Source organism: Melospiza melodia, chromosome 1 (genome assembly GCF_035770615.1).
Source record: "Melospiza melodia melodia isolate bMelMel2 chromosome 1, bMelMel2.pri, whole genome shotgun sequence".
NCBI lineage: Eukaryota > Metazoa > Chordata > Aves > Passeriformes > Passerellidae > Melospiza > Melospiza melodia.
This window is the reverse complement of record NC_086194.1, coordinates 80280668-80306632: the sequence shown is the minus strand read 5'-3', so window position 1 is coordinate 80306632 and position 25965 is coordinate 80280668. Positions and strand designations below refer to the sequence as shown.

General features: G+C 35.8%; 1 protein-coding gene across 3 annotated transcripts in view; it reads left to right on the top strand.

Moving 5' to 3' along the window:
* ATP9B (ATPase phospholipid transporting 9B (putative)) overlaps positions 1 to 25965 on the top strand; it is a 155398-nt gene that overhangs the window by 117551 nt on the left and 11882 nt on the right. For all 3 annotated transcript variants that reach the window (XM_063159571.1, XM_063159562.1, XM_063159581.1), the window contains exons 14-20: positions 7295 to 7407; positions 11618 to 11866; positions 20155 to 20316; positions 20925 to 21017; positions 22175 to 22258; positions 22835 to 23005; positions 24429 to 24527. In XM_063159571.1, the coding sequence (XP_063015641.1) occupies positions 7295 to 7407; positions 11618 to 11866; positions 20155 to 20316; positions 20925 to 21017; positions 22175 to 22258; positions 22835 to 23005; positions 24429 to 24527 (971 nt within the window). The remainder of the gene's footprint in view (positions 1 to 7294; positions 7408 to 11617; positions 11867 to 20154; positions 20317 to 20924; positions 21018 to 22174; positions 22259 to 22834; positions 23006 to 24428; positions 24528 to 25965) is intronic.

The window sequence follows — 25965 nt, the reverse complement described above, 5'->3', positions numbered from 1 at the left end:
TATGTTGCCAAGACCAGTTCTAGAGTTGCTGAATGATTTCAGCTTCATAACTGCAACCTGTTACTGTACCTCATCTGATGTACTGGAACCCCCAACCCTTACCAAGATCAGAAGGTAAGTACTGAGTGTGAAGGAGTAATAACTTGTGTTACACTTTCTTGTTTCTTTCTGAGATTGAATAAATAATTTCTGATAGGTATACATGGATATTTTTAAAGAAGCTTTACTTCTGAACAGAGAAAGTTGTTTCTCGAAAAACTTGAGGAATGCTTTTACTGGTTTTAAGTAAAATATAGTTCAAAATCATGAAAAGCTGCTGGAGAAGGCAGGGGTTGGCCTCTGTTATACTGCTCCAAAAGCATAATATACAGTTTATATCTCCATCTGTTTTAAATAGTTCTCTATTCCCTCCCATGCTAACACTTCCATTACTGCATATTTGAAATGAAGTGTTAGTAATAAATCGTCACTTTCTCAAAGCACGCTATCCTTTTTTCTTCTATAGGCACATATGTTATCCTGTATACATCTGAATGTTCTTCTATTTTGTAAAAGGAAAGTACATTGCTAATTATAGTGTGGCAATTCTTCAGACCAAGTGAATGATTGTTATACAAGTCTTATTTCAGTTACCTAATGATTTGTATAGTATTTGAAACTGTTTATTGATATTAATTGCAACCTTCATCGTGATAATTTATGTAACTTTGAGTGCTGTCCCATTGAAGACTTGAAGTATGTAATTTACAGCATGTTTGGAAAAAGTATGTTCAAAAATAATTTATTTTCAAAACAATGCAGTAAAGTTAAATTACAAAGTAAATTCTAAAGTTAGTTACAAAACACTACTTTCTAAGCAAAACCAATGTAAACTTTTAAACTTTGCTGGTAGAGATTCCAGATTGTTGGTGTTCAACCTCAAAGGCTTTTCAGAGGACTGAGGTCTGCTGAGCTCTGGTGGAAGGTCTGAATCTGTACAATAATGGTGTAAAAATGAAAGTGAAGGCCATACTCTAGGGCAGTAGTTTCGAAGTGTTTTGAAAAGGAGCAGTCAGCAGTCTCACCCTATGCGTTTTTACCTGAGTGTCAGCTGAAAGCTCATGGAAGTGAAAGTAAGCCAGGAGTCCTGGAGACGTCACCAGCTTCTCACCACTGACTGTGCCTGGCAGAGATGGGAAACACTTCTCTGTTTTAATAAGCTTAAATGCCTTGCAAATTCTAAACTGTTCTTCATTCTGGGCAAACACATCGACAATGTATTTTTTACCCAAGTATATTGGTAGCTGCTTCCAGTTTCCTTTCCTGAATACATTTGTTCTCGTTATGCATTTTATGATAAATGTGAAAAATACTGTGCGATAATGAACAAAGTCTGTGCTCTTAATCCATGATTGACATTGCATGATTATACAGTTTATAAGAGCTGGTCTTGGCACTTTCTCATTTGAATTTTCATTTCTAGTCATATAAACTAGTTGATTCTGTTCTTCTGCCCACTTAAGGCCTGGCTGTCAGAGGATAAAGAAGGGAGTCAGTTTTGCAGCCATCTGCCCAAGTGGGTGCTACCAAAAAGCAACACTAAAAGGCTGATTTAGTTAAATGTAAACAGGCAAAGTTTTTCTCAATACTGAAAAGGAAAGGAAATCCGGAGAACTGTCTGCAAAAGTCTTATATTGTGGCCCAAGCTTCACTGGAAATGATTGAGAATTAGTTGTTGAGTCTAAGGAGCATTGCATTACTAACATAATTGCAAGGTAGTCCTTTGTATGATTGTAAATTGGGTTTGTGCTTCATCAATAAGCTTTTTGACAAGAAGCGTCCATCACAGTGGCTCTCTCATTTGCCACAGTATAATAGAAAATGAAGTATCCCAATAATTGCATTATAGTTTCCTTATTGTGGGACAAGAAAGCAATGTGGTATAATTAGGTTTGATTGGAGTGCATGTTTCCGGTAAGATCTGAAATTAATGATGTTGCTATAGTGACACATCTGTGGCCACCAGTGCGTGAAACATAAAGTAATTCATTCGACAAGAGAAGACATCTGTTAACTGCAAGGATGCAGAGCATATTGACACTGACCAGAAATACTAGACGTTATGTGATAAATGAACAAATGATGCTGAAACAGGAGGACAGATAATTTGTACTTAATCTGCTGGGACAACTTTAATCTTCTCACTGGTTGCATTTGACAATGCCATTGTTTAAAGAACAATGCTGCAGAGAACTCATAAATTTTAAAACTTAACTCAGGGTGCAGCCTATTAAAGCAATACATTAATTCCTTTGTTAGGGAGTTTTTATCTTCATGTAGAACAAAGCCATTACTAAAAGCACCCAGTAAAGCAACAGGTTTTTTAGGACTCACATTTTAATTATAGCATCCATTACCCATAATGCCACGTTGTTTGGACTTGAATCACATATAACTTTGACAGAAAGGCATCATCCATTATGATGGTGGGTAGCAGTTTGCATGAGCATGATTTCTCATGGTCTCCAGGGTACAGAAAATTTCTAATGGTGAAAAAAAAAGATGTTTGCCCATATTTAATGAGAGTTTTTGTTTCTTTGGATGTGGTTTAGAAATCCACCTGCTATTCATAACTACCAATGTGTTCAGCTAAAACAAACATGTAGTCGTCCAAGTGTAGTTATTTACTAATGAATGTACTTGTATTTGAGTTCTGTAATTAACATTTTAGTGGTATTTGGACCAAATGAGATACTTAACAGATATAATCGTTGAACAGATGCATAGAGCAATGGGATTCTTGAATTTTTTGGAAAATCTGTGTATTAGAGGTCAGTGTATATGGACTTTTGTTAAATGTGCCTAATGTAATGTACTATTAGAATGTTACTCTTCAGTGTAAGCAACTAGAGAGAAGGAGTAATTTAAAAAATTGATGGAATAACATCTTCCTTCCTTCACTTAGATGTATCTATATTTATGCTCTGCCTCTTGAGATTTTTAGTACCACTAGGTTTGCAGGGTGAGTAGAGCAGACTAGAAATGAAATGTTTTCATTGAGACATCCTACTGGAAGATTCTAGACTAAGGAATCCTTACTTTTTGTCTTCTGTTGGACTCCCATTCACTGAAAACACCCAGCGAGCATGATGTTGCTCTTACACTGCTGAATGCACAGGTATTGTGCTTGTGGGAGGCAGAAGGCACAGAGGAAATAGGTACTGCTCTTCACAGCATGGTTTAGGAGTGGGACTCCCTAACTCAGTGCCCCCAAGTTACCTGTTACCTCCACTGTGACCCTCTGCCCAGGAAAGATGAGGTTTAGCTCAACTCTCTTGGTCTTTGTCCTCATTCTCAATGGGTTGTACTGGGACTTCCTTGGTCTGAGGTTTTGTGTAGGTTGTGTTTATGGCATACTCACAAGTGGAGCAGCTGAATGAGCAGACATATGCTATGTATGCTTACCATGAGTTTTTTACATCTTCTTCTTATATTATATGCCAGATTTTATTTTTTCCAGGGTTCATAGAAAAAAATATGTATCTCCAGATTGTTGTCAACAGTCTAATTATTAGACTGATTAGGCCTGATCTCCCTTAAAGTTTCCATAGAAATGTGCACATTTACACTGACTTTTTATCTGTTTAAGCAAATAGCTTAAACAACATACTCAAATTATATGAAAAGTTACTCATCTCTTAATTTCTCACAAAGTTACAAATTTTCTTGCTTTTTCTTGTTTTGGACTTTTTAGATTGCTGGTATTGGTCCAAATTGCTGGCTAGTATTACAGGATCAGAATGATCTGCATCTGCTTCTCAAAAAACAGCAACAAAAAAATCTCTGCTGCTCTGTGAATCACATCTGTTGCCACCCAAGGAATGATGCCTTCAGGACTTTTTCCTTAGAAATTAATTTCCTCTTTGCCTGCTTTACTCTGTGTTTAATGATACTATTGTAGGAAAGAAGGGACAAAAAAAAGCTCTTGGCTTCAATAAAGAACACACTAAATTTTTCTCCAGCAATTCTACACTAACTTTTTTGTCAGGCTATTTTCCTTGTGTGGTACCTGCATTCCAGAGCTAAGTTCAGGAATGTATAGCAGTAGTACTAGATGGTACCTTGACTAATGGGCTTTTTGGAAGCTTTTCTAAAGTAAGCTGTTTTTTAAATCTAACAACGCTTCGTATTAGCAAAGTCCTGAAAGTGTGGAATTGATAACTATTTAAAAATATTTTTAAAAATAGAAAGTTCCTCCACTGTTCTATAGTACTTACCACCTTGAGCAGACTGAAAAAGTTCAGTTTTGTATTGTTTTTGTTGTTCAAAAAGTGGGCAATATTAGAAAATCTGCCTCTAGATATTTGAAGAGTTTGCATATAGGGGCATAAAATACAAGACATGTTGTTCTGTCATAGAGTATTAGTCATCAACTAAAACTAATTAGTCTTCGACTAAAATTTAAGACAGAACTGCTGCTGAAGTTATAACATGACTGGTTGGCACCATGTAACGTATGGAACAAGTTGTTGGGAATGTTTCTGTCCCATTTTGGCATTTCATTAATTAGAAGAATTTAGAAGTGAATCTTAATTTGCACACGTGATGAAATATTATTTCCATGTGAAAGGCTGAAAAAGGTGTATTTTGTTAAGGTGGGGTTTTTTTTCAGAATTTTTTGAGAATATTTTCATAACTTCAGCTACCCCTTTTTGTCTAACAACACATCAGGTTTATTATGGCTGTTCTTGAAAGTCTTACTGTAGTCTTGAGAAGCATAAGCAAACTGAAATTGTTGCTTCTTTTCTTTATTTTTGTTTTTGGTTAGTTGTCATAGATATTTCCTACTAACATAGCTGATAAAAAGGATTGTATTAGAGATGTGTAAGGTGCAAGTATTGAATCAGGATTTCCAGCATGTTTATTTCCGTGTCTTTGTTGATTGTTTTTCCTCACCTGTTTTTCCTAAACCTTCTTCCCTGGCTCCTGTTGATTGCAAGATAGGAAAATTCATACATTTCTATGCAGAAGCTTTTCTTCTCTGCTTGCTGAGAAAGAGGGGGTGGAACACAGAAATTTTCCAGCCATCTACCTTTCCCTCACCAAGCATGATATGGCGTTGGACTGATTTAGTGGTGTCAGAAGAAATAATCTATCCATATAATAATCATAGGGCTAATTTTGTTTCCTGCTCAGTTTTCCCAAGCAGCAATTACAGAAGTAGTGGGAAGCAGGTTTGACAGCTGCCTGTTGTCTCACCTTTTGACTAGCATTTAGTTTCACAATTCCTAGAGAGAGATTTTTTAATTCAAAGACTTGGCAAAGTCAAGGACAGTGAGAAGGTATTAGCACGCCTGGAAGGTTAGGAAGGTGATAAAGATTGGCTTGAGAATTTCTTGCACTGAATATTTTTGCACAGTGTATGGGTTTTGGTTTTGCTTTCTTTTAGAAATGGAGATTTTAGTTTCTTGTATTTATTGGTGGAAATTTTCATGTTTCTCATGTGCAAACTGGAGATTTAATTTTTCTAGTCATGAATTTAAGTACAAAAATGTAATGAATTTTAATAAAAAGTCTCAATAAAAGCACAGCTTATAAAAGTAGAACAAGTGGATTTATGTGATTACTGTAAAACAAAATTTCATTTTCCCATGTATGAAAGCAACCAAAAATTTCCAATTTGCTAATTATAGAGATCTGGAACTTTGTCTTCCTGGGCTGTTTCCCAGCCTTGGGAATGTTCAGCTTCTCATGTAAATTTTTAATAATGTTATGCATATTTTGTAGAGAATTTATGCATTTCACATAAACCTTATTTTAATTATCTTTTCAAATTCAAATAATATCATTATAGAAAGAAAAATCCTCAGCAACATGTAAGGAAAAGCAAATGGGAAATGTAGTTTTTAATGGTAAAGGGAGAATTTGGAACAAAAATCTTGCACTGGTAAAACAGAAAGAGTTTGATAGTGCAGTGTGGTGGTACAACAGTGGAGATGAAGTGTCACTGTACAGGTATCACCAGGAAGTGGGAGTGGTAGACATTTCACATGCAACTGGGAAAGACAGGAGACTTTTACAGCCCTAATGAATCTTTGAAGATCTCTGATAGTTCTAGCCCTGATAAGAGCATAAACTGTATGCTGACTGGCCAGCCTGTTGTTTTGCAGACAACTATAGCATACCTCATCCTTTTAGTCTTTTCTTCTCCTGTTGCTTAGCATGTAGCTTGGCCTATAGCATGTAGTTTGGCATACTAGGATAAAGATGTGAAATAAAAATAGTTAAGCTAAATAAAATAATTATGAAGTATTTTATTCTGCAGTATTTATTTCCAGAGAATTTTCTTGTACTCCATTTAAAGAATATTGTAGAAGCTTCAAGAATGTCTACTCTGGTACTATGTTTGGTTTATTTTTTTTATGATCAGACTTATGCATTTTAATGACACAAACCTGTCTGGTTAAATATAGGAATAGCTTTATACTATTATTATACTTGCTCTGCCTGAGTAGCCATAGGGAAAAATTTTAGGAAGAGCCATAATCAAAATAATCTTTTGTGAGCTGACCATGGAAAGCTAGGCAGTAGTGACCCCTTTCTGCCTCACATACCCCATCAGGCAAGGCTGACACCCCCACCCCTCAATTAGAGGTTTTCCAAACCAGAGGATGTGACTGGTTGGCAGAGGTGGGTGCAGTGTCAGTCTGCCTGACACTCTGTAGTTTCTTGCAAATGTGAAGTGAGCACAGAAAATGCTGGTTTTGTTCATTCTGCCTTATTCTGCTTGGAGGCTCAATCTGTCAAATTTGGAAGTGATATTAGGTCTTAATGACTTAATCTAGATAACACTGACACTGAATGTGTCCAGTTGTCAGAATGTCTGCCTTGGTACATGAAGTGTAGAAAATTTGTAAAATTTGTATTAATTTTTGGGGTTTCCTGTAGGGTTTTTTCCTTTAGATTTTCTGATACATGGTGCAAACTCTTGCTTTTGAGAGTTAGCTCTATCTACATACTGCAAATTCAATTTTTTGTATATATATTTTTTGAAAGAAAGGTTTTGTCTCTTCAAGTTTGTATGTTTAGTTATTGGCAAAATCAGCTTGCAGGTGGAACCAGTGATTTCTTCCAGAATGACTAACCCTGATCTTTCTCCACAAACGTTCCTTTAATTAAGTAAATTGATGCTAACTTGTGATTCATTCCTGCTTTCCAAAGGAAAGATTTTTTTGGGGGGGAAGGGAGAGGAGGTGTCTGTGGCCATCTCGTAGTATTTTTCACTGCTTTGTGATATACTTCTCCTTTATTACAGGAACACTTACACAGAATGAGATGATATTTAAGCGCCTCCACCTAGGTACTGTTTCCTATGGAACAGACACAATGGATGAAATACAGAGTCATATTATAAACTCTTATTCACAGGTATTTCATAAATCATTTACATTTCGTATGGGGGGTGTAATGACATTGAAGCATTGTTGTTAATAATTATGTCTAGAATTTGAGAAGCTATGAAAGTTGTTATGTCTAGGTATCTCTTAAGAAATATGATGGAAGGGAAAAATATGAGTACGTAGATCTCTCCTGATTCCAAAGTTCCTCATAATGCCCACTTAAAGAGATTTACTTTTCTGTTCTTCACTAGCAGAAATCTGTGTTAACCTGTCTGTGCAGTACAGTCTTTCTCCTGCCAAATCATCTAAGAGTAAGCTATTCATTACTGTGACTACAAATTATAAGGAAGTGTCCAGAACAACACTGGACACTGAACAGTAATTATATCATTGAAGATACTCATCAAGAATATACATCAAAAAGCCACATTAATTGGTATAACCAAATGGTATAACAGTAGTGGTCAAAATAAAACTTACACAGATATATTTTAAAATTCTTTTTTTAAAAAATTAAGATGATTTCAAACAGCATAAAACTGGGAGGGAGAAAGGGTGAGAAAATGGAAAACTCCATATTGCTTGAGATCAGATTGTTCCTGTGATGTATAAGAGTGCTTGGTCTGGAAAGTGTACTAGAGGATTGTGACTGAGTGGGATTCTGCAACAATTACTTACATTTCCCATGTATGTAAACTGTTTGGGTGCTTGCTGCAAACCTTCCTAAACACTTGATCCTACTCTGAGATTAAGATGAACTTTGTGCTTTATTTTTTATTTCTATTCTTTGAAACAAAAAAATAAGAAAATTTACAGAAGAGACAACAAATGAAAAGTTAACTGGTATTTCCGTGATGTTTACAGTATGATAATAAAAATTTATATAATTTTCCCCTGTAGTTAACGTGAATAAACAAACATGATTTCCTGACCCAGTGTCCTGGTTGATGGCAAATTTGGGAGGAAACCTCTGAATGGGGTCTCTCTAGAAAGCAAATTCCCAACCACTGGTCCAGGAAAGATTTCCTTGGAGAAGAGTGGAAAAAACTGTTTATTTAACAAGCCAAGTGTGTACAAGTATAAAAAAAATGAATAATACTAAACAATAAAACCTCTCGCTGTTCTGAAGAGATGGCAAATTCAGAAAGTCCTTTTGTAATTCCAAGAGTCCTCTGTGGGTATTTCTTGGCTCACTGAGTGTCTCTCAGTCCCTCTGGCACTGGAAAATGCCACGTCCCAGGCCCCGATGGGCCATAGGTGTGAGAACCCGGTGTTTTTCTGGGTTTTCAGTCCAAAGCAGTTCCCAGAAAAAGAAAAGCCACAGTCTAGAGAACTTCTTTGCCTCAGCTAGGTAAAAACTAACTAAAAGCAAAAGAGAGCTCTGTCCTGCTGTCTCTGTTGCAGACAACACAGTCTGTGAGAAGGAATGAGGGGAGCAAGAGCAGTTTCTGATAACAAACTGAGCTGCTTCTCCCTCCCTTTGTTCTCAGAACCAGTCTTAAAGCTGCAGAACTTAATATCCTGCATAAGCAGAACAGACAACTGGGGATGCAAGCATCATAAAGTCACACTAGGACACCCAGTTAAGTTTGTAGACTGACTTCCTTGTCTGTGTCCTCATTTTCTCTCTTGGAAGAACTGTAGAATCAACAATTGCTTGGAATATCTAGCTGTGCTGTGTTGTAAATGCGGTTCCCTTCTTATTTGCTTAAAATAAGAATAAAAGTTTAATTTAACACCACACTGGACCCAGTTAATACTTTGTAGCTTTTGGGAAGAGAGACAAGAGGGAAGACAGTGATGAAGTGTGTACATTTTAAGCTCACAACTTAAATTCTGAATTATTTTCTGTCTATACAATTCAACAAATCCCCTTCTTGAATTCTTTTCCTTGGATAAATCTATTTCAGCTTAATTTTTAGTAGGTATAGCCATGGATAGTGAGTGAGATACAATAATCATGCCTTGGAAAAGGGAAATTGAGCTCTTTCACCTAAAGATCAGCTGTCCAGATTTGGTTCAGAATGTGTTAACTGAAATTACCTGCTACTCACTAAGTTTATAAAAACCACCCCAAGCTTGTGCCATTTGGGTGTTCACAGCAACAGGTGTAGCAATAAATGATATTAACTGACAGTCTTGAGCTGACACACCTTGGTCTGAGTGAGTTTGACAGCTAAGCACCAAGCATGCTCACAAATACCAGTTTTATATTTTCCAGTTAAATATGCTGTCTGAAAAGAATTGGATTCCTGGAACAATTCCTGGAATTCTTACTACTGAAAGCTTTTACTAATTTACTGTAAAATTTAATGAGTGGCAACCATGGTTATGAGTTTTTAGTAACTGTAACATACTTAAAATAAGAAATGTGAGGGAAACTTTTCTTCTCAATTCAGGGAAAAAGATTTTCAAAATGTAGGGTTGCTATTAGTAGATGATGAAAAGAACTTTCTTGGAACGTCCTTTTTTTCAGCTTTGTATAACACTACTCTGTGTTTAAATAATGCTTTATAAATAATGCTTTAATTGTGCTTATGTTAGTAGCAACTCATTAAAACAGAATAGTGATGGAGTCTCAGTAACAAACCAAGCAACTACTAAACAATTGTTTCAATCTGAAAAAGTATGGGGAGGTTTTTTAATTTAATCTATGATAATAGAAGCTGCCGGTTAGCTAGGCAGTGGTTCTTGTGTGACATTGATTTTATCCCTTGTTTGTGTTCTGTTTTATTATTACAGTGGACCTACCAGACTATTGTCATCTTAATGTAACACACAAATCTATTATAACCTGATTATATTTCCCCACTGGAAGCATTTTGTGATAGAGGGCATAATCTTTAATGGAATTTGTGTGAAATTAAATTATACAAGCATCAATAAACATAACATAATTCAGAAGGAGTAAATCAGCTTAATTTATTTGTGACTGTAATGGCATCAGTGTTAGCAGAATGCAAATGCAGAGGTTTAAAGCAGTAGCTGAAAAGCAGTGCCAGATGAGCAGAAAGTTAAACCCTTTATTAGACAACACTGTAATTTGATGGGCAGAATGTTCACGGTTCAGCAGATTGCAGTCAGGAGGAAAAAAGCGTGGATTCTGAAAAGGTTTTCTGAGTTCCATTGGAGTGAACGGAAGAGCACTGTGGTGGTACTGCTGATATATTTAATGTGCTGACTTTTAAACAAAAAAAACAAAACCCAACCAGCAAAAACCAATAACCTCCCCGCCTAAAAACCAAACTGATTTTAACTAATCATGAACACATAGTACTTTTGAGAGGAAGATTAGCTCTGTCATGTGCTCGAGCATTTGTGAAAAGTAACTTAAAACAGTGGTAGTTTGTTGGTTATGCAACAGTAATACAGTCTTCAAGTATGTGTCAAACTGTTATTTTGCATGATTATTTTACTAGATTATTGCATTCTTGTAAGGACAAAAAACATTTCAGCTGGAGCAAAAGAGTAAAACTGCATTAGTTCACAAATAATACAGAAATTGTGTAAGTTATAAATAAAATCAGCAATATTGGTATTTTAATTATTCCTAATATTTATACCTGACAGTGTTCCTGCTTTTGTTCTTCTGATCTCCTCTTCTTCTGGTCTCTCCTGATTACCACAAATGTGGTCATCTTTTAAAATACTGAGATTTAGGTTTTTTTTGTTTTTTTTTTTTAAAGGGGTTCTTTTCAGTTTAATGACACAGGTGAAGAAGAACAACAAAATATCAAATTTTGAAATTTTGTCTCAGTGTTTCTGTACTCATCCACTTGGTGGCTGGTTTAAATACTTTTTCTTAAAAGGAAGAGAAAAAATAATTCACTGGATGCAATAGACATGAAAGGACTATTGTGACAGATAATTGAAAAATGTAAAATCTGAAGTGAGGTAGCAGGGGTTTCTGCAGAATCTGATCAGCCTATTCAGCCCTTTTCCAACGTACTTGTTTTTATTTCATGTTTTTCAATAGTCTCCAGGCTCTGTTATTGAAATTTGACTACAAATGCAAGGTGATGAGCCCATAGTTATGTATCATTTCTTTAAAAAAGGAGATGAGGCTTTTTATTTATCACAAGCTGAATGCGTGAACCATAGGTTATATAAAAATAAATGGATGCTTACTAGCCTTATCACCTTTGTAAAAGGAACAGTCAGGTATAGATGGATAAGTATTCATGTTTTGTTTCCAGTTTTGAACTTTGGTTCACTGTTCATTGTGTTGGCTCTTACAGGTCCACTCTCAGAACAGTGGGAACAGTACAAGCTCCACACCATCCAGGAAGCCTCAATCATCAGCGCCCAAAGTGCGCAAGAGCGTGAGCAGCCGGATCCACGAGGCGGTGAAGGCCATCGCGCTCTGCCACAACGTCACCCCCGTGTACGAGTCCCGCGCCGGCGTGTCTGCAGAGACTGAGTATGCAGAAGTGGATCAGGACTTCAGTGATGAGAATCGAACTTACCAGGCTTCCAGCCCGGATGAGGTTGGTGTGCAAGGCTGAAAATATTTATTTATAACTCCTAAAGAATGGGGGAAACTAAGTGAAAAAGAGAAATGATGTGAAAAAAATGTGTTTTGAGCTGGGGTTTCTTTAAACCCCTATAGTATGTTACTATAAGACACAAAATAACATGACACACAAGCACTGCTGTTTTCAAAGTAAAAAGGAGACCTTTTAATTTCTAACTTTAACATTTTCAGATTTCTAAAAGTGACAGTAGATTAGAAGGCAAAAGTGCTGCCTCTCCAATGACACTAAACAAACTAATAGTCTATCAAATTTCTCTTCTTCTATAAAAGAATACAAAACAATACGTTATTTACAAAAAGTGTGTGAAAAAGTTCATTACAAGAATGTAAACATCAAAAAGCTTAAAAAATCTTAAAAAATCAAAACAACATCAGTAGTAATCTATTTTTATATTTTCTAGCTTAGGAAAGATCTACTGGTTCTGACGCCTTGCTGTATAAAAGTGTTTTCAGTTTTTGACTTAAAGACCTATGAAGTCAGAATTTCGGGGTCAGTATTGTATTGAGGATTGCAATTAAAGATTTATGATTTTTTATTATTTTTCTCAAAACATTAATCCATGTGTGAATCAAAGTATGCTACTAAATGGAATATGAAGCGCTACCAGATACCAGAACGTACAGATTCCTAACAGGAAAAAACAACAAACTAACAAAACCCCCAGAAAGAAACAAACAAAAAAACCCCATCAAACCTCGAATACTTCTGTAGAAAAGTTTTTGAGCTTCAAACTGTAGGCAGCTTCATAATCTTTAGGGTTCTTTCAAAATTGCATCAAGTGTAGCAGAAATTTACTGTTTCAATAAAAACATGCCTTTGAGTTTTATTGAAATCCAAATTTAAAAAAAAATCCCAGTGCTTTCATTGGATTTGTGTTATTGTTCTGAATAATCCTATTTTGGTCCTTAAATTGATTGCCTAAAATTCAATCTAAAAAGATACTAGAAGAGAGAGGCAAAGCTCATGTTGCAAGATACTGGAAAGAGTTTACTTTATAATAATGTGTATAGTTGATATAGTAAAATGGAGAAATAGACTATTTTGAAGTTGGTTTGAAAGTGAACAGGTTGAGAAGAATCTTTGTTTTAAAGAATTTCTAGCATTTTCTGAAGGTACTGTTTTTGTTGTAACCCCAGTAGCTTAGTCATAAATAAAATAAGGTTTTTGTAAGATATGAAGAAGGAATTATGTACCTGAAAGCCTGAATATTTCTCTAGCTGTGCAAGTTGATCTCATACAAGTTAATATTTCTTTCACAAACTTCATCCTGCTACATAGTGTATTATTCAAGTATACATTTGGTTTTCATGTCTAATATGTCACCATATGTAATGCTAACAAAACTTAAGCAGTTCATACTGCAGGCTATCATTGCTAAAAGAAACAAGTCTGTAACAAGGGTTTTTAGAAATGCAAGAAATAAAATTAAATCTCTCTTTATGTACTAACAAGATAGCAGACATTACATACCTTTCAGATGCCATAAACACAGCTAATAGTGTCAAAGGATTGTAGAATATAAAGTGGCTGGTTCTCCATGACTAAAAAATGGCAGTCAGAACAGTTTTAAAAATAAAACTCTTTATTCTTAAATAAAGAAGTAGAACTTGAGATGCTGATCTTTGGCTAAAATCAGTAATCCATAATACAGTATGTGGTGTTATACAGTATGAGCTGATCCACATTATGAATTGAGAATCCTGGAAGGGCATTTGTTTATGCCAGAAGGGTGTTTGTTTATGATATATATTTGTATAATGTTCGACTTGTATTATACACAAGTGAACAAATTTTCATCTGCACATGCATTCATATTTACTTAATGTTTCAGTTTAATGAGCCTGTGAGGTACTACTGAGTATAATGAATGACTGCATGAGCAAGGATCTGACTAGGAAGATATGATGACAGCTATAAATTAAGTAAATATTCTGCTTTAATAGCCAAAGGTATTACTAAATCAGGTGAAGAGATGTGCATTTGAGAGAGACTATGTGAGTTTTTTCTCCCGCTTGCTCCTCTCTCCCTGTGGGCTTTTGTGTATTTGTTCAGTTGTTTGAAAGCTGAAAATGCTACCATGAAGAACAATTCTCCTCCCATATTTACTAAAGAAAGCAGCTGTAAGACTCAAGAATTATACAAGCGCTGCCCTGGGAAGACAGTAGGGAATTTGACCTTGGAGAGATGAAAGGAAGGAAAGGAAAGTTGATAAAGTGCTAATATAATAGATCTGGGACTCAGGGTGGAAAAGGAGGTAGAAGAAGAAATCAACAACAAAGAAACTGTTCATGCTGCAAAGGAGATAATGCACAGATACTGTTTTAATAATGATTTTTTTATCATTTAAGCTCATACATTAAAACTATATGGCAGTGAGATGAAATGTTTCCATTCTAAAACAGGCTTAAATTTCATTTTTGTTTCTCAAAGATAATGCTTGAAACACTAGTAAAATTATCATATTGAACAAATATGCTTTTATGTAATGAGAAATTGATGTTAAATGGAGTCTTGTAAAAAGATGAAGCTACAAAAAGCATGTAAACAGCATAAGAATTGCAGCATGACAGAAAAAAGCCTGAGAGTTCAAAGACTAGCAGGTCTTTATCATAATTTTTTTAAGACTTCTATTGATGCAATGTTTGCAAATCACTGGAGCCTAAGGAAAATAATGTAAATGGTTCATTATTTAGCTTATTGAACTTTCCTGCAGTTAGGTTGACGGATGATGCCAATGTTTCCCAATCACCAAAGTACCATTTTAAAAGCATTTTTTATTGAATAAAGTGCTTTGAATATTGCACCCTGGAGCTTTATTTAGGGAAATGGTTCAATTGATGTTTTCTGTTTAACCTCAGCACTGACCTATCACAACATACTTGGTTAATAAGCAACATTATCATTTAATAGACTTAACTGGTTTTATGCATTGTACTTTCTCCACATTTCAACTCTGTTCTCTTAGATTTTGTTTATGGATCTGGCTTGATTGCAGTCTTTTGGAACAAGATGTTATTTGCATAGTTGTGTGTTGCATTATATAATATTGCATGATCACACCATAGGATGTAAAGAGCAGAGAACAGCATGTAAGTATAAACTATTCTTCCATGTAGGAAGGTATAAGAAACAGCTCAGCAATATGCTGACTACACTGCGCACTTAATTAGTGGACTTGAGGAACTCTTTTGAAATTCCTCACATCTGTGCATATATGTGTGCATCCATATACAGATATAATATGACCATAACAAAGTATGCACATTTAGAAGTAGGTATATTCATCATAAAAGATGTATTTATTCATTGTTAGACTAACCTGAGATAAGTAACTGATTTTGTATTCATAATGCAAATCCTACTTATGCCAGGCTCTTTGTTTCTTATGATAAGTGATCAATATTTCATTTTCTCTGAAAGAGTGGAAAGTTTCATTTGTCTGTCACTTGTCCTCTACAGCTGTAGCATAGCAAACAATAAACATTCACTGAGAACCCACTGGATGGAAAAAAAAAACTAAAAGGAAAAAAAGCCATACCAAAACTCAGCTTCAACTTTGCCATCATAGGTGAGGGTTCAGCTCATCTGTAGAAAGCCAGCTACCTTAATGTAATGAACAATCATGAAAGGATATAAGCTAAGTAGGCAAAGTGATGGAGTTCAAAGGTCAGAGACCCAAGCAATTCAGGGCATGCTATGAACAGGAGCCTTTGAAGACCTTTGCTCCCCTTAGTCAGAAAAGGTTGATCAGTCATGATTTTTAATGACTGCTTACTCTCATAAACCAGCCATTTATTGGTTATGCTTTGTCCTGCACTGTTATAGTCTCAAGCATTTCTAATTCCAGGATCTTGAATATTTAAATACCACCTTGAAGTGTGGTCAGTTATTTAATTCCAGCGTTTCTGTCCAGAGACAACAGAGTTGCTAAAATTAATTACAAGGATACAAAGCCAATCATTTAAGAACAGACAGGGAAATTATATGCCCTTAGTGAAGCAGCTTTTGTGTTTACAAAAGTGAAGCTGTAATGTATGAGACATGTTGTATTGTTTAATTCATTTTATTGTGTGTGCTTATTGAAGCAAGACTAATTGTGTTGTTTTGTCAATGTATTGTGAAAAGCAAATCACTCAGTAGCATAAAACCATCACTTGCGTGACCTTCGAGACTCACAAAGAATAACTACTCCATAGCTTGTCTTGAATATTGATTGGTAGTTTTTTTCACATGATCAAGCTGTATTTTTAAGTTAATAATTTTATTTTAATTATGAAGGGTTTTTTATGAAAAGTGATGGACTGCAAGCGTTAGTTTGCATAAAATGGTTGTTTATAAATATAAACAAACCAAACCACTGATTGGAAACAGATATGAGATGTTGAACAGTCCCAATGGAAATGGTTGGAAACACTCAGACAGTGGGGAAAGGATAGCTCACTGCTTCTTTTCTGTTTCCAAAGCAATAGCCTTAACTTAAAAAATACCCCACTTACAATGTCTGTACAACTTATACGACAGTTTGATTTTGAAAGCAGTTCCTATTGTCTGAAGTGATGCTCTTAAATACTCTGAAAGGAATACAAGTGGGTTACATGAGAATTCTTCTAAGCAGCAAAACTGGCTAACAAAATTCCCATGACTAATCCTTCTTTTTTGCCCTTCAAATTGCTCCCTCATTTATGCTAAAAACATTGAAGACTTTATTAATGCAGATTCTTTTTTGGTTAAAGTGGCCAGGTTCACAGCAGGGCTCCAGGAAAGATATGAGTACAACTGTGGTGCAACTCCTAAACTGGTCCCTGTGAGGTAGAGAACTGCCAACTGCAGCCACAAGGCAGTGGGACTTTTTCTTAAACTAATGTCAGCTCAAAAAAGAATATTGTACATTGAAAGTGACAATTATTTGTTCATAAAATGTTTTGAGCAACAAGTACTGTAAATGTTGAGCAGTTCAATATTTCTGCTAGGGAGCAGAAATGATAGCCTGGGCCATAAGGAAAGAAAAGCAGGAGGTGGGTATGATAGCCAGGCTGCTGGAGGTTGTGGCCTTAGTGATGAGGTGTACAGCCCCACAGGATCCAAGTATGGTGAACAGAGCATGTCCTGTGATGGAAACCTGCAGTCAAGAGTATTATTGTACAGGTCAACCCTAACCCAGTGCAAAAGCTATGTGTGGTTTGATTTGGTTCCATAAATGAATATTTCTAAAAAAAATGGGATGATTATGTCCCCAAAACATGGACATGAATGGTGCTTTTGAAGTTTCACCTCTTTATGCCCTTCTGGAAATGCACTCATTCCTCAGGTGACTGAGTGAGACACACTCCTACTGAGAGAAGCTGCCTCTAACTCTTGAGCTGCTACTGCTCTAGGTGATGTGGGTTGCACAGTTACTGCTTAATTTGGGAGAGTTTCCTTATGAAATCTCTGAATTTGAGTGGAAATCTGTGCCCTGGTAATTGAAGAGTTTGCTGTTTGGATCTGTGAACTCTAGAAGCTCAGAATGTTGGGTGGCCTTTGGTGGGGAGACTGCTGACTGAAGCAGCCAGAGTTCAAGAGTGGGCATGTGGTAAATGGAAGCATCTGAAAGATTTAGGGTAAGAGCACTAGGTGGTATTTCTCACTAGTTTGCATCAGATCTGTTGCATTTCTATTTCACAATGCAATTATTTGCTCCTTTCTTTCCTAATTTGGAAGTTGCATCTTTGACATCGTCATGTGAGAGGTGAATGGTCATCTTTACCTTTGGGGTTGCTACTTAGGAGGAGGAAAATCAGCAAGTTAGCAACCACAAATCTCTCTTTGCCTCCATATGCATTACCTGCCCTAGGAACATCACACAGTTAGTGAGTTCACTGCATACCTGTGTCTCAGTAATGGGAAGACCATTTACCCGCCAACATGCTTATGACTCCCAGGCAGCCAGTTTCCCTAGAAGGGAAGCTTTGTGATAAGCCAGAGAAGATCCATAAAACATTCAAATAAGTCCCTAATCTGGACTCAGGAAACTTGACACATTTCATCTGTTTGTGTGTCAGCAAATTAAGATTATCTGCAAATTAATATTAACATTGCAATGGATTATTTTAGAACAAAGTGGTAGCATCACTATCAAAGCCTTTTATGCTTGTCCAACCTTTAATTGCTTTATCTGCCTTCATCCAATATGTCGAGCTCTGTAGAAGCCACAGCTGCTGCATTTTCCTGGTATTCTAGGAGTTCTTGATTTAGGTACACTAGATTGCAAGACCATTTTAATGTAAAGGTTCCGAAATGTATTGAAGAGAAGAGAATGTGTTTGTAGAGGGGAAACCTCAAGAAGAGAGACTAGCCTAAGAATCTTTTTTCTGAACTCTCTATAGCCAGCCTTTTAGTATATGTGTATTTGTTAGGATTTACAATATAGATGTTAATTTGTGAAATACTTGTTGAGAAAAAGATTTCTACACTCCAAAAGCTTCAGGTATTTCAATGGTAAGATCTGGCTGTATTGTTTTGGGTGCTGCGCTGATTCATTCTGAGTGATGGGAGTCAAACTCGTCTTTCTCTCAAGTTTTTCAGTGTCCTTGTAGGCATCTGTTTGACTCTTGAGCTTTATTGACTGTTTCTTGTATGGTATTTGCCCTGATCAATTTAAAAGAAAAAATAAATATGCAGTTGTGTATAGGCCAGGTATAAGAATACAAAATGACTGTGCTGCAAAATGCTAATTTAAATGGTATGTGAAGCCAAGCATAAATATAATAAACAGATCTGAGTCACCAAATATAGAACACTTTAGTCCTAGCTGCAAAGGGACACAAATAAGATGATAGGGTTTTAGTAGAAAGATGCAATTTACAGGTCAGAATGTAATAGTAACCCTTCACTGTGAAAATTGAAAATTAACCTTGGAAGTACTGGATCGTTTACAGCTTATAAGCTACTTCTGGTATAATAGAAAAGTTTGTAAAAAGGCTTCCTGCAGTTTTCAAGAATTTAAAATGATCCTTTTCAAAGTGTGCTCTGTTCTCTTCCATTACTGCATCTCACTGTATTTTCATCTGGTGATGCCTACAGAGATGGCATTACTAGGGTTTTTACAGGTTCACACAGGATTTTATTCCAATTTTAAATTTTCTTAGAAGCTGAGGTGTTTTATTTGCTTTGTGTGAAATTCTTAGTGACCATCATGTCCGTTGAACTTACCAACAGAATTTTCTACTTGCTTGTTTTTTATCAGAGTGTTTGATGTTTATTGTTTTCATCTTGCCTGAGATTAATAGCAGAGCCTATTAATCCGTAAAAATCCAGGATCCATAAAAATCATGTGAATTTCCTTATAGTTAACTTTCCAGTGATTTAAAAATCTGGTTTCCAGTAAAGATTAACCTTTGGAAAACTAAAAGCAGATTGAGGAGAAGTTTTCTTTAATCAGAAAAAAAAAGAGATATGGAATGTGTCTTGTAAAATCAGTAAAACAGTTTTCCTAAAATATTAATTTTTTTGAAGGAATAAATCAGATGGTGGTGGTGGGAGATATTTAAAGTATAGTATAGAAAAATGTTGAAGCTACATGTCATGCACTTCAAAGCAGCAAAATTTTGGAAAAGGGACTTTCCCATGTGAGTTTGTGGGATGCAGTATTGTAAAGTTGGTTTCCATCTAATTTGATGTCAGAAGTCATATTACTGTTGAAACAAAGTATTGATATTATGCAAGTGCGTAAACTAAAAATAAGGTCCTTTGCTTTCCTATTTATTACCAATTAAATTGTCTCATCTTGCATGTAACTGTAGATTTACCAAAATATTTTATATTGAAATTCTCCCAAAGAGTTTTACTTACATAATGGTCTTGTTGATATAGAAATCGTCTTCTCATTTTGCAAAATTTCTACATGATGTCCTAGATTTATTCTTGAATATATGTGGGTATTTATTAAAATAGTTATTTCTAAACAATATATTGAGAGTACCTCATTTTCAGCAATAAGTTGAAGAAGGTTTTATATTCTTCATAAGAAATTTTTATAAGCTCTTCAAGGGACACACATAATTTGATGTGTTAATATTTTATACTCAGTCTGCTGCTGTTCCCTTGTTTTTTTCCCTAGATTATTGGAAGAGTTTATACTTTCACCCTAGCAACAGTTCTTTGGTTTTAACTTATGTAACAGTGTCACAGACCTTTCACATTTAAGTAATTTAAATATGTCTCTTTTTTCTTTCTTTTTTTTTTTTTCCTTTGTTCTTTAGGTAGCTCTGGTGCAGTGGACAGAGAGTGTGGGTCTCACTCTGGTTAACAGGGATCTGACCTCAATGCAGCTGAAGACCCCTGGTGGGCACATCCTCACATATTATATCCTGCAGATCTTCCCCTTCACTTCTGAGAGCAAGCGCATGGGCATCATAGTTAGGGTAATTTGGGGCATTTTCTGGGTGCTTGGTTTGATTTTTTAAAAATGCTGGCAGATCAGACTGATTCACTCATTCTGCAACAGACAATACCACAGGAATTCATTGATTGCATTCGCCTGTGTGTGGATTCACTGACTATGCAATGAGTGTTGCATCATTAAAACGTGTAACAAGTATATACACTAAGTTATTTGTAAATTTTTCATTACCAGGTATTTCAGACATACAGAGCTTTCTGTTTTGGGTTGGTATTTGCCACCCAAGAAACAAAATACAAGTTAGAGGGGATGTAACATTGATATTTTAAAATTTAGTTTAGGGGTGCTGAGAATGTCTTATGCTTGTGGACTTCAGTTAGAACTGATCCTCTTACATGGAAATAGCAGACATGTATCTCAGTGGAATCAGAGATAACACTGGAAATAGTAACATCAAGTAATACAACGTACCCACTTCTTGACATGGTACTTTGTCTTTTATAAATGGGAACCTATTGAGTGCTTCAGAAGGCAATTAAGTTATTGGTAGGTAATTGTTTTGACTTTATAAACAGATATTCCTCTCCCCCCACCCCCCCACCCCTTCCCATTTCTTTTGTAAAATTTTAGGATGAATCTTCAGGAGAAATTACATTTTACATGAAGGGTGCAGATGTTGCCATGTCCACTATTGTACAGTACAATGATTGGTTAGAAGAAGAGGTAAGAAAGAAAATCAACATTTACAAAAATTAATATTTTATAAAAATTTTAAATCTCAAATATATCAGATGGTATTGGGATATGTTGAAAGGATAATCTGAGGCAATGCAGTAATGGATTTTGAACTTCAGTTATGGATATCCTGAATGGGTTTTAAGGACTATTTCCTTAAAACTATTTCCAATTCCTGAGTAACATACAAGAAAAGTGAAGCTGGTAGCAGTAGCAGGACACGTTCCTACTTAAAACGAGGAAAGTTGTTTTTCATTGACTGACCTTTCACATAAAACCTAATTACTGCTGAGAAGTATTCTGCTATAAATCTTTTTATCCCTTGTTTGATCAAAATCTGCAGTGAGGTATGATTATGAATTATAGACTTTGACAAGCATTGTGTCCAAAATGTTTTCTTTTTACCACATTTATTAAACTTCAAATAAAATAGTTAGTGACTAAATTTCAAACCTGATTAATATTTTTCAGTATGTGTTCTAGTAGGTACCAGCAATCATCTTATTTTTGACCCTACATACAGCCAATATGTTAATACAATGATTACACCATGTATGTTCATAATGGTATTGGCAATATGAATCAATATCTGCTGCAGGGCAGTTTGATTTATTCAGGGACATGAATAAATTAAACTCCCTCAAGACCTAGCAAAATGTCATAAAAATTACTTTTGGCGATAATGATGCACAATTAATTGTAAAATACTTGTTTAATTTATTTAGCTTTATGAGGTCAAATCAATAAGTGTTTGCACTGGAGAGCCCTGTCTTTCATTAAGACATGCTATTCCATGGCTATTTTTAATGTGTAGATGCTTTTCTGATAAGGGATACGTTCAGTGAAAAAAGAAATTGAATTCTGTTATGTGCCTCAAAAGTAGTTTTAGTTTATTTTAAAGCTTCAACCTAAAAGATGTTTTCTTTAAGCTAGGAGAGGAGATCTAATTGACTTACTGATATCAAACCACTTCATTTGGGACACCTGGAGTATAATTGCTTTTCATCCTGTTTGTGGCTTCTCCAGAATATTTTAAGAGTCTAAAGAAACACCAAAGCTACAGATACACTGTGTTAGCATACAGTAGAAATCATGAACACAGATTTGAATATTTGCATGACTGTTCTGTGCTTTGGTTCATTTAGTGTGGTAATATGGCACGAGAAGGACTGCGCACACTGGTCGTTGCCAAAAAATCACTTACTGAAGAACAGTATCAAGATTTTGAGGTATGAAAGGACAGAGTGATCTTGTGCTTATGGTCATCATGTGCTTACGATCATGTTTAATTACTTCAAGGAGAACATTCCTCTATTTTATTGTTTAAGATTGCAGAAAAAGATGATTCATATTTAAAAAACAGATAATTGAGATATTGTCCACAATCTGTTAAAGGCTTTATCATTCATTAATGATGGTTGTGCAGTCATATTTGCAGGGTCCTATTTGCTTTAATATTGGATTGGACAGTGTTTTCCCAGAAGCTAATGTAATGTTACTTTTGTAGGTTCAACATGACCTAAAAGACCTACTTGTTCTCAAAGAAAAGGCCTGTCCTCCTTTGAAGCTGTGATGCCTAGTTCTTAATAGTTCTTCAGGAGGCATTCTCTTTAGGTGCATTGTCAGAAGAGCCCTGTATAACAGTGGGTGTAAAGTAAAATTGCTCCTTTAGCCTTGTTCTTCATTAAAGATATATAAAGACAAACATTTAGCCTAATGGATCCATGCTATCGCTGAGTGGTAGACTGAATGTATACTTTATGAGTTGTAGCAAACTCTAAGTGGTTTTGTGTTTGTGCAAACAGAGTCGATATAACCAAGCAAAGCTAAGCATACATGACAGAAACCTGAAGGTTGCCGCTGTTGTAGAGAGCTTGGAGCGAGAAATGGAATTACTGTGTCTCACTGGAGTAGAAGATCAGCTGCAAGCAGATGTTAGACCAACTCTAGAGATGCTAAGGAATGCTGGAATAAAGGTACTTAACACATATTGCTGACATAACAGGTTATCATTTATTAACTTTTTAAATCAAGACATAGCTTATATTTGTCTGTATTTAGTTTCTTTCAAAGTAAGAAATGTGTCAAGTCCCCAGCACATTCTGGGCATGAACTAGCAGAAACAAACAAGACACTGTGTGCAAAGTTCCCTTGCCTACAAGGTTTCCCTTGCCTACAAAGTTTCACCTCAAACTTACTTCTGTAGGAAAACTACCAATGGATGGATGAATGTGTGTCTCAGTCATTTATCCCCAGGCTGTCTACAGTAAACTGTCCTTGCTGACACTGACTGAGTTTGGCACAAGATTTGTGTGACAACAATGTTTTCAGGTTTGATGCTTGTAAGAAGTTTCAGCAAAAATCAAAACGTGAATTATTTGAACTATAATTCAGAACTGCCCTTGGAGTTTGTTCAGTTCATGTTAAAGGGATGGCATGAAAAGCCATGCAGAAGAGTTGGTTTGCTAGACACCTATCAATTGCACATATATATGCACATAATGCATATACAATTTATTTGAGGGAGGGTTTCAAGTAAATAGATGAACAGTATCTGAGGGGAGGGGGCAAGATTATAGACATTTTGCTTTAAGCAGTGTCAAACTCTACTCCAGATAGTTGTAATGACTTTGCATTGGTTAAACTGAGTCGGACACAGTGGGATATTTTGCATATGCTGCTTGTGCTGGACTTCAGCCCCTCCATTATCTGCTGGAAGGGCAGCTCAGGAGGTCAAAGCAAACCAGGAGAATTTTGGGATGCGATGACAATAATTTCCTTACACTGGTGACTGAGTCATCTTCCTAACTAGTCATCATACTAACAAACCTTCTTGGTGTTAAGGGGCTGAGAGAGCTGTCACACGATGGGAACGTAACAACTTTATCCCTTAATCTTTACTGCCTCCTCAGTTCTGCGTGGTCAGTGGGCAGGATCTTTTCGGAGTGTTGGGACTGTAGCTCATGCTCCAAGATTTGCTGTCTCATGGCTTGGCTGCTGCTTCCTGAGATTATCACCAGGGTCACAGATTGTTGTGTTGCATCATTTTGCTGACAAATGTAATCTGTATGCTCACTTTTCTGATCAAGGTCGTGTCAAGGCCTTAGGGAAAGGATTTTATGCTTCCCCAGAGCTTTACTTTGTCTTCATATACATTGAGACATTGGCCCTTGTGAGAATGGAGCTGCAAAAAGTAAAGACAGTTCTTTTCTGCTTTGCATACTATTGCAGTAAAAACTGTTAGTTAATTTTACTTTAAAATGCACAAGTCAGTATATTTTCTTGGATAACTTAATCCAAAAAGGTGCCAGAGAAAAGTTGGAGAGAGATGTCACTTAGATTTGGAGAACAAACAATTCGCTAATGTCCAAAGAAATAAACTCGTACATTTTTTTGCAGATATGGATGTTAACAGGAGATAAACTGGAGACAGCAACTTGCATTGCAAAAAGTTCTCACTTAGTGTCTAGAAATCAAGACATTCATATTTTCAGACCTGTAAGTATAGTTCAAACTTTTTTTGTTGGTTCATCAAAGGATGGCTAACAGCAGTGTTGCTGTGTTAGTAGCTGGCTGGCTGTTGGAAGTTGTTGGGTTATTGTACTGAGTGTCACTGTAATGGTCCAGAGGGTAGTACTTAGGTCGTTATTCAAGGCAGTAAAATGGCAAAGCATTTAAGGGTGTTGTTTTCTAGAGTTGGTGATGTGCTGTAGAAATGTTTGTAGCCATGTGAGGGTGAGCCAGGTTCAACAGACGTTTTACACCCTTCATAAGAGACATAGCAAGATACCTCTAAATAGTGATGGAGGTGGGGTGCTGAGCCACTAAGAAACTGTCCATGCATTTAGGCTGTCTGAATGTCATTCTTGCTTGTTTTAGCATTTTCATTGATAGAACTCTTTAGACTCAAGCAGAATTAATCCTGAATGAAACTGTGAGCATCCCCTCTGTAAACAGAGATCAAATTGGTATGAGAAATTTTTTTCATGTCATTATATACATGTGCATTTTACCAGCAGACTGTTTAAGTAATTGTTAGAAAAGTAAACTGAATCTTCTTCTATATATTTTATATGCATGCTATTCACTTGACTGAAGCCAAACAAAAATAGATTTTCCAGACATTGATTGATGCTGTGTGATCAGACATAATGCATCTGTTTGTTCTAAATGAACCACTCGCACCTACAGAAATAATTATATGAATATAATTTACATGTAAATGTATTTTCTTCTGAAGCATCAGAATGGCAAATTAGGCCCTGCAGACTACTATTTGCAATTAAATTATTAATGCTTCTGATAAAACTTCAGATCAATTTTTGTTGACCTTTCCACATTGTAACACCACAAATTAAGTCTTCCTGAACAAAATGTATTTAGTTGAGTCAGATTTTTATTTTCATTACCTTGACTGGTAATAAGAGATCAGCATAAAGCTGTGTTAACTTAGAATACAGTTTTAAATTAGTTAGAAAACACATTTATACAGAATTACTTCTGTGGCTATACTTGTTGCAAAGAAATAACTACTGAATTAATGTAAGAAAATATCAAGCACTATAACACTTCTACTGTAGTTATAAATTAGAGCGATAAAACCTTTTGCTACTCTCTTTCCAAAAAGCTGTGTTTTGTTTTTAAAAAAACTGTTTATTCTTAGAAGTCTCAGCTTCCATAGTTTGTAATTCTGGAGATATTTACAAATTAAAAAAAAAAAAAAAAGCGTTCTGTTAGGTTGAAATGTAGAACAGAGAGGAAAATCACTGCTCATCAGTGTGCACAAGTGCTGACATCTCTTCATCTCTGCAATGCAGAAAGAATGTGCTAGGCCAACACAGGCTGGGCTTCCTAACAGCTGCCAGACAAGGAGGTTTCTCTTTTCATACTTAATTGTGGAAAAGAAGGAAAAAAATTCTGAATTGGGGCATGTGCA